The sequence below is a fragment of the Octopus bimaculoides genome, chromosome 17, assembly GCF_001194135.2.
Source record: "Octopus bimaculoides isolate UCB-OBI-ISO-001 chromosome 17, ASM119413v2, whole genome shotgun sequence".
Classification (NCBI taxonomy): Eukaryota; Metazoa; Mollusca; class Cephalopoda; order Octopoda; family Octopodidae; genus Octopus; species Octopus bimaculoides.
Window position 1 is genome coordinate 50,481,431 of NC_068997.1, and position 13,936 is coordinate 50,495,366.

At 37.7% G+C, this 13,936-nt stretch overlaps 1 protein-coding gene across 1 annotated transcript in view; it reads right to left on the reverse strand.

Moving 5' to 3' along the window:
- LOC106874800 (pyruvate dehydrogenase (acetyl-transferring) kinase, mitochondrial-like) overlaps positions 1-13,936 on the reverse strand; it is a 66,246-nt gene that overhangs the window by 19,875 nt on the left and 32,435 nt on the right. Inside the window, 1 exon segment of the mRNA XM_014922656.1 lies at positions 6,871-7,023. Coding sequence (XP_014778142.1) covers positions 6,871-7,023 — 153 coding nt within the window.

Genomic DNA, 13,936 nt, shown 5'->3' on the forward strand with positions numbered 1-13,936 from the left:
CTTCACCAATCTTTCGGTAAAACTGGAAAATATAAAACTACGTCGCTAAAACCAACAGTGCAGAGAACATGTCTTCGCACTTTCACCATCATATTTGCAATATATTTTTTTTTTTTACTGAAGTCATTTTTTTTGCTTCTTTTCATATAAATATGTACATATATATATATATATATATATACAAATATATATATCATATACATAGGCATATATATACACATATATGTGTTTGTGTGTGTATGCATGTGTGTGTATGCATGTGTGTATATATATATATATATATATACACATACATGCATATATAAATATATATATATACATATATGCGAACACATTCATATGTTTCACTTTTGAATTTGTTAAGCTTCAGAAGATACAACTCAATTCATCTAAAAATGAGATATGCGATATATATATTTGTCACTGAAAGTACTCAATACAGCATTAAAAATCAAACAGAGCCATAACAACAATGTCTGTGTGAAAGAAAATAGAACAGAGCAGAAGATTCTTTAATATATATCATACGATACAGATAAACAGATATATATATAAAGACACATACGTATACATATATATGTGTATATATATTTATGTGTGTATACATATATGTGTGTTTTTGTTTTTGGCATTTTTTAGTAAAGAGTTTGTTTTTTTAGTATTTTTGTCATTAATTTATTTGTTTGTTTTGTGTATAAATTTATAGTAAATATATAGGTTAGTGTGTTGAAGAGCAGAGATTACAATAGATACATATGTTTCTTCATGTCAGAGTTTGTGTGGCTGTGTACAGGTAAATATATTGGTGAATGAAATTCAAAGTCTGATTTTCATGTTATATTTTTGTGTTTTTTACAATATTACAATACTACATATTATGAAAATACAAGTACTTTCATGCCTTCTGTAATCTTCAGGTTGGTTTATATAGTAGCAGTATTAATCAACAGTTAATAACAATAATGAAATGACTGCATTATCATTTAAATACCTTCCAATAGACTCCAGGGGGCTGAATCCTTTGAACTATATTTCAAACAATCAGCATGCAGTTTAGACACCACAGTTTGGTGATCATGCCAACCCAATTAACATGGACAGAGTCTTATCCTTAGAATGATTTCAACCAATCAGCATGCAGCTTAGGCATCACTGCCTGATGAAGCTTGTTAGAAGGTATTTAAAGAATAAATTCAGTTGTTTCACTACAGATGTCAATTGTGAAGCAGAACAGTCAGTGTATATATATATAATTAATTATATGTATGCAAACATGGTTTCTTTTTACTGAAAAGAGACAAAATATACACCATTGTTTTCTTCACATAAACTATAACAAAATGAGAGAGAGAGAGAAAGAGAAAAGAAAGAAAGGAAAAGGAAAATCAAGATGAGGTGTTTCTGTATTTATGTATTTGTGAATGAACGAAGAGATGTCTGGGGGTGAGGGTGGGGGGTTTCAAAGGAATGCGAAAGATCTTCAATAGAAAAGAAACTATGATGAAAATTATGCAAAAGTGCCGTAAATCCAAAACTTTGCTTTTTCAGAAAACGATAAAATAGTTTCACCGTTCCATAGCGAAACTGTTGTACAACACTTTGACAATTTTTTTGATATCTTGGCATCGGAAGCAGCTGAAGATACGATAGTTTAACCAAAAGAACCCGCTATTGCAAGCAAACATAAATATTGAAAAAAAATGCATTTGGGCATACAACAGTTTAACATAATAGCAATGATACACACACACACACAGTCTACTGTCTTATGATGAGTGGGATCAACAAAAAAATGCATTCCAGCCAGTAAAAGTTATCCTTTAAAAAGCACAATGAAATGTGAGCTATTAGAAGTTTCATGCTCTGATAGTACAATAGTCAGATAAACTTGTCAGCCAGAATGATTGCATGATTGTACATCCTGTAATTATTAAATTTTACACACACATATACATACATCTATGCATACACACACACACACACACACATATATTCAGACACACACATATAGATACAAATATATATGTACACACACACACATATATATATATATATATGTACACATATATGTATATGTCCATATATATATATGTGCATCTGTATGTATATATGGGTGTGTGTATATATACATACATATACATATATATACACATACATATATATACATATACATGTATGTATATATAGCTACATCCCTGGCAAGGCCTCTGCCAGGGATGTAGCCAGCCCACTTATGTGTAACATTCCTTCATTGGACACTAAACTCTGCTTGCAATTAATGAGATTGTAAATAGCAATGAAAGAGCCCTGATGTACGGGGGCCAGTCAGGGGATTCTGGTATCGGCCACGTTTGGCTGGTGCTTTTTATGTGCCACCGGCATGAGAGCCAGACAGTGGGTACTGAGATCGGCCACAATGATAATCCTGTATTTTCTTTTATCAAAACCCATGAATTTTTCAGCACTACCGTGTGTGTGTGTGTGTTATTTTACTTATATGTTATCTTATTGCATATCTTTTAATTGCTTCACTCCTTTGACTGTAGAATTGCTGTAGCAACTGCAACAAAGTTGTAATTAGTGTAAATATCATTCAGATGTCATCTTCCTATCGAAATAATCATTTCACCAAGATGCAGGTCTGAAGAAGTGCCACTCTAATGTTTAAAACCTAAATATTCCCTTGGAATTTTTAGCATGAACTGGCATTGAAAGCAGATTTGGTACAGAAACAATTGACTGATTGTTGAAGATGTGTTAAAGTCACTTTTTGTCTTCTTGTTTGGATTATTTTTTACAATTTCCTAAACCTGCTGTTGTTGTTGTTGTTGGCACTCTGTCGCTTACGACGTCGAGGGTTCCAGTTGATCCAATCAACAGAAAAGTCTGCTCATGAAATTAACGTGCAAGTGGCTGAGCACTCCACAGACACGTGTACCCTTAACGTAGTTCTTGGGGATATTCAGCATGACACAGTGTGACAAGGCTGACCCTTTGAATTACAAGCACAACAGAAACAGGATGTAAGAGTGAGAGAAAGTTGTGGTGAAAGAGTACAGCAGGGTTCGCCACCATCCCCTGCCGGAGCCTCGTGGAGCTTTGGGTGTTTTTGCTCAATAAACACTCACAACGCCCGGTCTGGGAATCGAAACCGCGATCCTATGATTGCGAGTCCACTGCCCTAACCACTGGGCCATTCATTGCGCCTCCACTTCCTAAACCTATACAATAGTCTTACTGTTGTTATATCTGGATTTTCTAAACCTGAAGAATTTTGATATAACATAAGATGTTACAATATCTTTGAACCAGTTACAATGGCCATAGATATTTCTATAAAAAGCTATGTTCTAAACATAATTTGTGTTGTTTCTGAATAAATTCAAAAGATAGAAAATTTACCCAAATAACTTCAAGTTTAATTGTGTCAGCTGTCATTCATTTTATTGTTTTACACACGTACACAGATATATCAATATCATCGTTTAACATTCGTGTTCCACACACACAATAATGAAAAAGATGGTGTATAAAGAAAATGAAAATGAAATTTTATATATAGAGCTCAGAGTTTGTAAAATTGTGTATAGATAGATAAATATTGCAGTCAATCAAATTCCGGCATGCGAAAATCAGACGTTGTTAGAATGTCACACGCGCGCATGCACACACACAGACACACACACACACAAAAGAAAAAAAATTGCTGCCACCATATTGGGCTGGAATAAATATAGAATCTATAAATATCACAAAGAAATATATCTTGTCTGCGAAATTAATTAAATGAAATGAGATGGTCGCCCTGCAAAATGAACCAATTATTATTATCAGCTGAAATTGTTAGAATTGGTGGAATATCACTTGGATTAGCAGAATCGGTAGATCATCAGAGAAAATGCCGAGTGGCATTTTCAGATGGATTGGTAGAATACCAGGAAGAATACCTAGTGGTATTCAGTTCCATCCTTTTACAAGCCTGCTTGAATTAAAATCCCTCTGGGTAGGTTCCCTGCACAGTTAAAGATCAGCACTTCTTTACACACCTGTCCTCGTCCATATGCATCACATTCCAGCACAGTCATCTCTCTTGCACACCACATCTGATGCCTCTTATGCCTAACTTTTCTCTCAAGATGCTTACACTTTGTCGAACATGCACACTGACACTGTACATCCAGCGAAGATACTGGCTTCATTTCTTCCAAGCCTATGCATGTCCTCAGCTGCTACAGCCCATGTTTCACTGCCATGCAGCATAGCTGTTCACACACAGGCATCAAACAATCTGCTTTTCACCCTGAGAGAGAGCCCCTTTGTTACCAGTAGGAACTTTGCCCAGCCTAATCTTATTCTCACAGCTATGCTCTCGGAGCATCCACCTCTACTACTAACTTGGTCACCTAGATAACAGAAGCTATCTACTACCTCTCGCTTGCCCCCATGGCAGTTAATGGAACTTATTTTCTGCCCACTTTCAGTGTTTATTGTACCTGTGCATCTTCCACATACAAAAGCTAGTTTCCCCGTTAACCTTCCTCTGATATTACTGCACCTTTTATGTGTCCAAAGCTTACACTGGGTGCATGTTATGGAGTTTCTACCTACATCTTTTCCACAGATTGAGCAGGGCCACCTACCTGAAGGGATTTGTGATTTGTCTGCCTTCCTACTTACTAAGACTGGTTTTTGCTAGGTTAAATCTAAGGCCCTTTGATTCATGACCTTGCTTCCATTCCTGGAACTTCTCTAGTTCAGATAGTGATTCGGCTATTAGAGCAAGATCTTCAGCATAGAGGAGCTCCCAGGGGCAGCCTGTCTTGAATTCTTCTGTTATTAGGGTGCGATGGGTAAATTGTCGCCATTTTATATTTTTAATTTCGCGCATGCACATTGTTTGTTTCTGATTTTGTGGACTACACAGTATAGTAGGGTCAGTTGGGCACTGTCTGTAAGAAAAACAGCACCATGACACAAAACCTCTTTTCTTTTGCTGATGAAAATGTTAAGGTCTTTGTGTCCCCACTGAAGCGGAAAGTGAATATGTAGTTTTGATGAGTTTTGCCTTTCATTCTTTCGGGGTTGATAAAATAAGTACCAGTTGAGTACGGGGGTTCATTATTGCTCACCCCCAAAATTGTTGGCCATGTGCCAAAATTCGAAACCAATATTATAATAATATTAATAGGGTCTGCTTTCAAAGAGGGGTTAAAAAAGAAAGTTTCTTTGTTTTTTGCTTTTTTATTAATTAATTTTTTTCATGGTTTTTGATTCCAGTTCTTTGATGATATTTCAATAACAACTACAAGATTTTCAACATTTTTGGCATTTAACATAAAAAAAAAAAGAATGTGGCTATCAGTATTTCTTGCCAAAATATTTTCAACACACTTAATAGAATCTATGAGTTATTGTTTAACTATGAAAAAATAACATGCAACTAGACAGGGAAATATTTCACTAGTTACCTATAAATAAAAACATGGAACTAGACAGGAAAGCTATTTTGTTGGCTAAACTAGCCGAAAGGAACGGAACTAAACAAGCTTCTGAAGTCATGACTGGACGAAATTCCTAAGTTTTGCTCTGCTTTTTATAGCATTTTACATCCATTTCTTTCTTTCTTTTTTTCCTTTTGTTGAAGCAGTTATATTTACATAAATTAAACAAAAATGATCGAAGAGAAACAGCTAAGATTGGCCAGGGGTATATGTCCATTTGAACAACAAATCTAGGTATAGCAAATACCATACAAGATAAATTATTGATTTATTAAAATTATCTCCATCTGTTGAGGATGTATCGTAATTGGCACAGAGAGAGAAGAGAAACAGGTGTGTTGATGATGTAAAGGAGATACTAGAGGAAAAACGAGAGAAGAAGAGAGAGCGATCAAGAATGAGAGCAGATACATGGCTAGCCATGTATCCACATATCTAAACACACACTCACACTGCAACACAAAGTTTGTTATAAGTGGTGCATAGTAATTAGTGTATATATTTGCTATTCGTTGTTGCCTTGGCAGCAAAGTTTATGCTTTTAATAAATATAAAACTACCTTGAGCAGTGAAATAAGAAGTAATTCAGAAATAAATGGACAAAACTATAAACACACCAGTGAGGGATGGGGTGAGGGAAGAAAGAAATGAAAGAAATATGAAACGGTCTGAGAAAGATTTTCTCAAATAGAAGAAAGTGAGAATGAACTGAATTATAAGAGAGAAGCAGGAGAGAGGGAAATCAGATGTATATTGGGTGTATGTACTTGCATAGCAAGTGACCTGATCTGAGATCGTGTGCTAGAACGAAAACAATTGCAGCGTGGAAGGTGTTTATAAGCCATTTAAAATAACACACAAAAACCATTAGTTTCACTTCAACATTTAAATTTAATTTTCCTGGAATTTTGTCAGTAAACAGGTTGCAGTCTCAAAGCGCCGAAAATATTTTGGAAAATTAAATTTAAATGTTGAAGTGAAACTAATGGTTTTTGTGTGTTTTTAAATGGCTTATAAACACTTTCCATGCTGCAATTGTTATATATATATATATATATATATATATATATATATACACATATATATATATATATATATATATATATACACATATATATATACATATGTGTGGGTGTGTATGTATGTTACATGGATGTATATAAATAAATGCATGCAGGTGTATGAGTGTGTAAAAGAGAGAAGGAGAGAGAAGACTGAATGGTGTAAAGGAGGAGTTGGTTGTGAAGGGAGGGAGTAATTTTAATGCGGAAACAATGAGACATGGGAATGTGTGTGTGTGTGTGTGTGTGTGTATGTGATGTGTGAATATCTGTGCATGTGAGTGTATGTGTGATATCTATGTTTATACATGTATGTATGGATGTGTGTGTGGGGGTGTAGGTGTGTGTGTGTATGTTCAATGTTAATTAAAACCAAACGTCACACTTACTTTTCAAGCATTTCATTATCGTCAGGGTCAGCATTTTCATATGTAAGGATCTCTTTGAAACTCAGCTGATACCTACACAAAGACAAAGAAAACACATATTCATTATAGTCAGTCACATAGTTTTACATATACATACATACACACACACACACACACACATATATATATATATATATATATATAGGCGCAGGAGTGGCTGTGTGGTAAGTAGCTTGCTTGCCAACCACATGGTTCCGGGTTCAGTCCCACTGCGTGGCACCTTGGGCAATAGGAATAACCAATTATATCAATCCAATAATTAGACTGCTATATCATTTTTATTAACTCCACAATGAAAGGCAAACTCGACCTCATGCAGTATTTCAACTCTGAGTTGTTAAGAAGTTAAAAGAAACGCCTCTAAGTATTTTGTCAGACATTCACTAACAACTCTGCCAGCTGACCACCTTTAATGGCCTCAATTTTGGCACAAAGACAACAATTTTAGGGGCAGGGTTTAGATGTTTACATCAATCCCAGTACTTGGCTGGTATACTATTTTATGGACTCCGGAAGGATGAGAGGTAAAGTTGACCTCAGTGGAATTTGAACTCAGGAATGTAAAGAGCCTTTTGGCGGATGCAGTAATGTTTTTGCCAACTTGCTGCCTTAATAATGATTTCAGATTTTGGCACAAGGCCAGCAAGCTCGGGGCAGGGAAAAGTTGATTACATTAACCCCAGTGCTCAACTGGTACTTATTTTATCAACCCCAAAAGGATGAAAGAGGCAAGGTTGACTTTGGTAGTATTTGAACTCAGAGGAAATGCTGCTGAGCATTTTATCCGGCATACTAACAATTCTGCCAGCTTACCCTCAAAATTACTGGCCTTCAACCCTGCAACAAAACCAGCATCCCATCCAGGGGAAATGTTGTGATCACTTTTATGCCAAAGAAACCAGGTAAACCGGCCTTTTCGTTCCTAGGGTTTGAGAATTAAAGAATGATAAAAGATATTTTGCTCAATACAGCTCCTGGAGAACCTCCTTTAATCTGTTTGGTGGGTGGGAGAGTCTTTAAGTAGCATTAGTAAAGACAAGCAGAAAAAAGACAAAAAAAAATGAACTAATAAAAAAGAAAAGATAACATTTTCTGGACTGATTCTTGTGAATAAAAACCATTGAAACTATCTCTCACAGTATGAATTCGAGCCCTCATAAAAACCAACCCCCCATGATGCACAGCTAATAGGGGTTAACTAGGTCAGGATAAAGATATTTTATCAGTAAAATGTCAAGTGGTGATGGTGATGGTGGTGGTGGTGGGGGTTGTGTCTGTGGTGGTGGACTGTGATGATAATAGCAGTGGTGTTTGTGGTGGTATTTGTGGTGGTAGAGGTGTTGGTGGTTGTGGTAGTGGTGGTGGTGGTGGTATTGGTAGTGGTAGTGGATGGAGGTTGGAGGTGAAAATATCAAAGAGAAAGTTGTCATTTATCATCTTAGATAGGAATTGATTTAATGTAAAACAAATGACTGGTAGCAGGTGGGAATGGGGGGAGGGGTAAATCAGTTTAGTGGGAGCAGAAGGGGGTGTTAAGGGAGTATCTAAATCTCATCTCTGTAACTCTTTAACTAGGATCAGCTCCAGAACTACGGCCATGCTGGAGCATTGTTGTCATCTGTTTATTTTTCAGTCCTCCTCCTCCCCCCGTCACCACCACCATGACCATCACCATCCAGAATATAAATTGCAGTCGTGGCAGATATTGGTGTCACGCAACAGGCACTCATGCTGGTGGCACATAAAAGCACCCCCTACACTCTCAGAGTGGTCGGCGTTAGGGAGGGCATCCAGCCGTAGAAACGAGGCAAAACCAAACTCAAGTCTGGTGCAACCCCTCAGCTTACCAGCCCAGTCAAACCGTCCAACCCATGCCAGCATGAACAACAAGCATTAAATGACGATGATGATGATGACGATGACGATATGTTATGATGTTATACATTAGCACTTTAGCATTTAATCCAGCCACATCGGGGCCCAAATATTCTACCTGTTTTATGTTAAAATGGACCAGATCCAACCTCTCACACCTACCCTACAATGTCATTCTAAAAATACACAAAGAAGACATCACTGAAATCTTGAAGCTACCAGAAAATGCATCATTAATTGAAAGCAATGTAACTAAATACGCATTACTTTTGACAGATTAATTTGGATGCCAAAGAGTTAATGCACGATTAGTTAATGATTGGATAACTGGCAACAGAATAATTTCAAATCTCATTATTGTCATTGCATTGTTTCTATGAATAGCTGATCTGAAACAGGCATGTTCTAATGAGGGAGCCTTTATGCTTGTGGTTCTCATACCTTTGGTAGCTCAGTGAATGGAGTTTAACAAATGTCCTCACCCTTTTGTTTTGTACTTCCCTGCCACTCTTGCTGATTAATTAAACAGAAGCTAATTTCGTACAGAGGTTTATATTATCTGTATGTCTTTGTAATGCTTTACATTACCCAATCCAGTAGATGCTTCTTTTCAGGCACTCTATGTGGTCTCTTGAACGACAATAAGAAATAACAGCTAACTCTTTATCTTTCTCAAATCATCATCATCGTCATTTAGTGTCTATTTACCATGCTGGCATGGGTTGGATGGTTTGAGAAGAGCTGGCAAGCTCGACAGGCTGCACTTGGCTCCATTTCTCTGTTTTGGCATGGTTTCTTTGGCTGGATGCCCTTCCTAATGCCAACCAGTTTGCAGAGTATACTGGATGCTTTTAATGTGGTGCCAGCATGGGCACTTTATATGTAGTGCTGGCACAGGTGCTCTTTTACATGGCGCCAGCGTGGGTGTTTTTTAAGTGGTGCCAAACATGCCAGATAATGATGTTGGCACTCCATCGCTTACGATGTCGAGGGTTCCAGTCGATCCGATCAATGGAACAGCCTGCTTGTGAAATTAACGTGCAAGTGGCTGAGCACTCCACAGACACGTGTACCCTTAACGTAGTTCTCTGGAATATTCAGTGTGACAGAGTATGACAAGGCTGACCCTTTGAATTACAGGCACAACAGAAACAGGAAGTAAGAGCGAGAGAAAGTTGTGGTGAAAGAGTACAGCAGGGTTCGCCATCATCCCCTGCCGGAGCCTCGTGGAGCTTTAGGTGTTTTCGCTCAATAAAAACTCACAACGCCCGGTCTGGGAATCGAAATTGCGATCCTATGACCGCGAGTCCGCTGCCCTAACCACTGGGCCATTGCGCCTCCACCAGATAATGATAGTCTGAGATAAACTATGTATGAGTAAATGATGGAACGGTTATGTATGGAATAACTTCAACTAAAGACAGCTGAATGTAGATACAAGCAACAACACAAACAGCACACATCGAACGTGTAGTAATCCTTCCAATGCTGGAAGACTAATAAGCCAGCATTAATGAACTCGGGGGAAAATCCCTTCTTACAAATATAGATAGGGGTTGCACTTCTGTATAGTATGGTCCTAGATGTACTATGTCCATGGGAGATGTGGAGGAGAAAAAAGGCCATCACTTGAGAATCTTTTGATCAAAATGTCTGCTGGATCAGGGCTGATCTTGGCAGCAAACAACAATAACGGATCATTGTTGATGATGAGCATGACAATGATGATGATGATGATACATCAGCTCTTCTTGAATGAATGTATGTGTATTATTTGTTAATGTCTATTTGTATTTTAAGTATATGTTTGGGTTTTTTCTGTTACACACACACACAGAGTAAATGATTGACAATTCCCATTTACCAACGCAATAATGGTATGCTTGCTCTCTCGCTCTCTCTCACTCACACACACACACCATCACAAATATACTATACATGGTGACTGGCAATCACATATACAAGCATATGTTCTCTCTCTCTCTTCTTCTTCTTCTTCTTCCCCTCATTCTTCCTCTCTTTCTCCTTACTCTTCCTTTCTCTCTCTCTCTCTCTCTCTTTCTTCATTCTTCTTGTCTCACTCCTTCCCCTCATTCTTCCTCTCTTTCTTCCCCACCCCTCACCTCTCTCTCTCACACACAAACACACTAACAACTGTCAATGCTATCAAATAACACAAGAATGAAACCCAAGACTTCTCTGCTCTGCTCCTGTCCATCCTGTCCAAAACACTCTCAGCAAAAAAAAAAAAAAAATTATTCCACTTGACAAACTTTTTCCAGCACACAATCACACACACACACACGTACAGACACAGATATACATGCACACACAATACTCAGTGGCCCCTTATATAATAACATGGCACACAAACTAGGTTATTTACTAAGACTCACACAATGGCTGATCAAGTCACACACCTTAACAAATAACACACAAACACTCACATGAACAGACACATACACACATATAGATAAAAAAAGCACACATGTACACACACATAGATACACACACACACACACACACATATATATACATGCATATATATACACACATATATACATATATATATACATGCATATATATACATACATACACATTTCCACTCACATAAAAATAGGCACAAATACACACACACAAATATAAACGTACACACACAGATATAAACACACACACATATGCAGACGTACACATAGACACACACACAATGGCTATAAGACCATTACAGAGCAAAGTCAGGAGGCTTGGGAGGGGGAGGGGTGTTATTGTCCTCTATCACATGACAATGGGACAGCAGCCAGATTCAACATGTGACAAGATATAAAGACACATTGGGGGGATAATCTGTCCAAGCTATACTTAATTATTTCATTAAAACACTGGGGTTTTTTTCTTTCTTAATTGGTCTGTCCTAGATTAATAGATTTATGCAAATGAGTCAAGATGGCGCAGATTTGAAAATGCTTCCTGCATCAAGAAAACTGTTGCCTAAAGGTCAGTCCTGTTTGATATGACCTCTGACCAGCAGTCAGTTTTGATTAAGTTGACCTTTGACCAAAGGTCAACCCTGATCAAGTTAGTCTTTGGCCTAAAGGTCAGTCCTGATTGAGTTGACTTATGACCAAAGGTCAGTTTTGATTAAGTAGCCCTATCACCAAAGTTGACCTATGGCCAGAGGTCAGTCTTCAATGGGTTGACATGAGACCCAAAATCAACCATGACTGTCCAGGCCTATTTTCAAAAGTCAGCTCTAATTAAGCTGACTTATGTCCAAAGGTCAACCCTGATCAAGTTGACTTTTGACCAGATGTCAACACTGACTGAGATGACAATTGACCAAAGGCATTCTAGTGATGACCAACCTGCAATAGTTACACGGATGGAATCTCTAAAACTATCATATCAAATATCTATTTCCTTGCTTTTTCAAGGCATAGTGTACCCTAGACTACATTAGCCATTGTGACCTTTATATGTTAGTAGAGTCAATAATGATGATGATGATCATCATCGTTATTTACAACCATCATGTGATGGCAAGATGAGAAAGCACAAACACACACTAATATACACTCACTCTTATCAACACACACACACACGATGCTATTTTAGTATCCTGATACCTGCACCCATCAACTCATCATCTACACACACATATATACATATGTGTTCAGGGACACACACATATATATATATATATATGTGATAATTCCATAATATTAAGGAACAGATTATAAAAAAATGTTAGTGCAACTGTTTCTGGTCAAGGGTATGATAAAAGCCCCTAGTTACAGGACTATTTCAAGATCAGTTATTTCAGTTGAAGGGTCACCCAGGTATTGAAGAATGAACTTAGTCAGAATGTGATCAGAGGCGGCAAAATAAAAATACACCTGCTATTTCCATCAGGTACAAGAGGAAATAGGAAACCCAGAGCATAAACAAAGAGAGGAAAACATATGGTGGATTGTTTTAGAGGCGCGTATTGTAAACATTGTTCAGAGTTTATTGTCTTTTGTTTGCTGGTGTATTTAGTTTCAATATTTATAGAGATCCTAATTGGTAGAGCTGGTAGAATTAGTAGCATGCTGAACAAAATGCACAGTGACATTTCATCCGTCTTTATGAACTGGGTTCAAATACCAAGTTCAGCTTTATCCTTCATCCTTTTTTTTTTTTGGTGGGCGGTGGGTGGGGTCGATAAAATAAGAATCAGTTGAACGTTGGAGACAGTGTAATTGACTTACCCTCTCTCTCGAAATTGCTGGCCTTGTGCCAAAATTTGAGTGTTCGGCCTCACAGAGGCAAGGTGGCTGAGTTCCTTTTGAATGGGCCTCATAGAGACGAGGTGACTGAGTTCCTTTCGAGCTGTGGGCCTCATGGAGGCAAGTGGCCAAGCTCCTTTCGAGTGTTGGGCCTCATGGAGGCAATAACCAAGACCTGTGGCATTATATCGTGCTTGAGAAGACCCATCAAGCCAAGCAAAATTGCAGTCGTGGAAAATACCAGTGCCATGCTAATGGCACCCATAAGCACCCATTACATCATGTTAAGTGGTTGGCATTAGGAAGGGCATCCAGCTGTAGAGACCATGCCAAAGCAGACACAGAATCTGACAGAAACCTCTGGCTTGCCCAACACATCTGAGACCATCTCTACTCTGTCGACATGGTTCAGAGACAAGCCAAGATATCTAGTGCCAATGTGGATCATAGGTTCAGGAATGTGAGAGTGCCAGGATTTCAAGTGTAAGCAAAAGATCCCCAAAATGTCCAATGCCATTTCCTGCATATCTGAATATCTGGTTTTTATATCAGTAGACCTTCTCCAAGAGACATGCTAGCTACCTCTCTCTCTCTCTCTCTCTCTGTCAATATATATATATATATATATACAGAGAGAGAGAGAGAGATACACACACAAACCCACACATATACATACATATATATATATATATATATATATATATATATATAAACACACACACACACACACACACATGTTTGTTTCCTGTGTCTCTTTTAATCATAAGATAGTGAAGTGTCTAGAATACTGCCTCAGTCTTTGATCA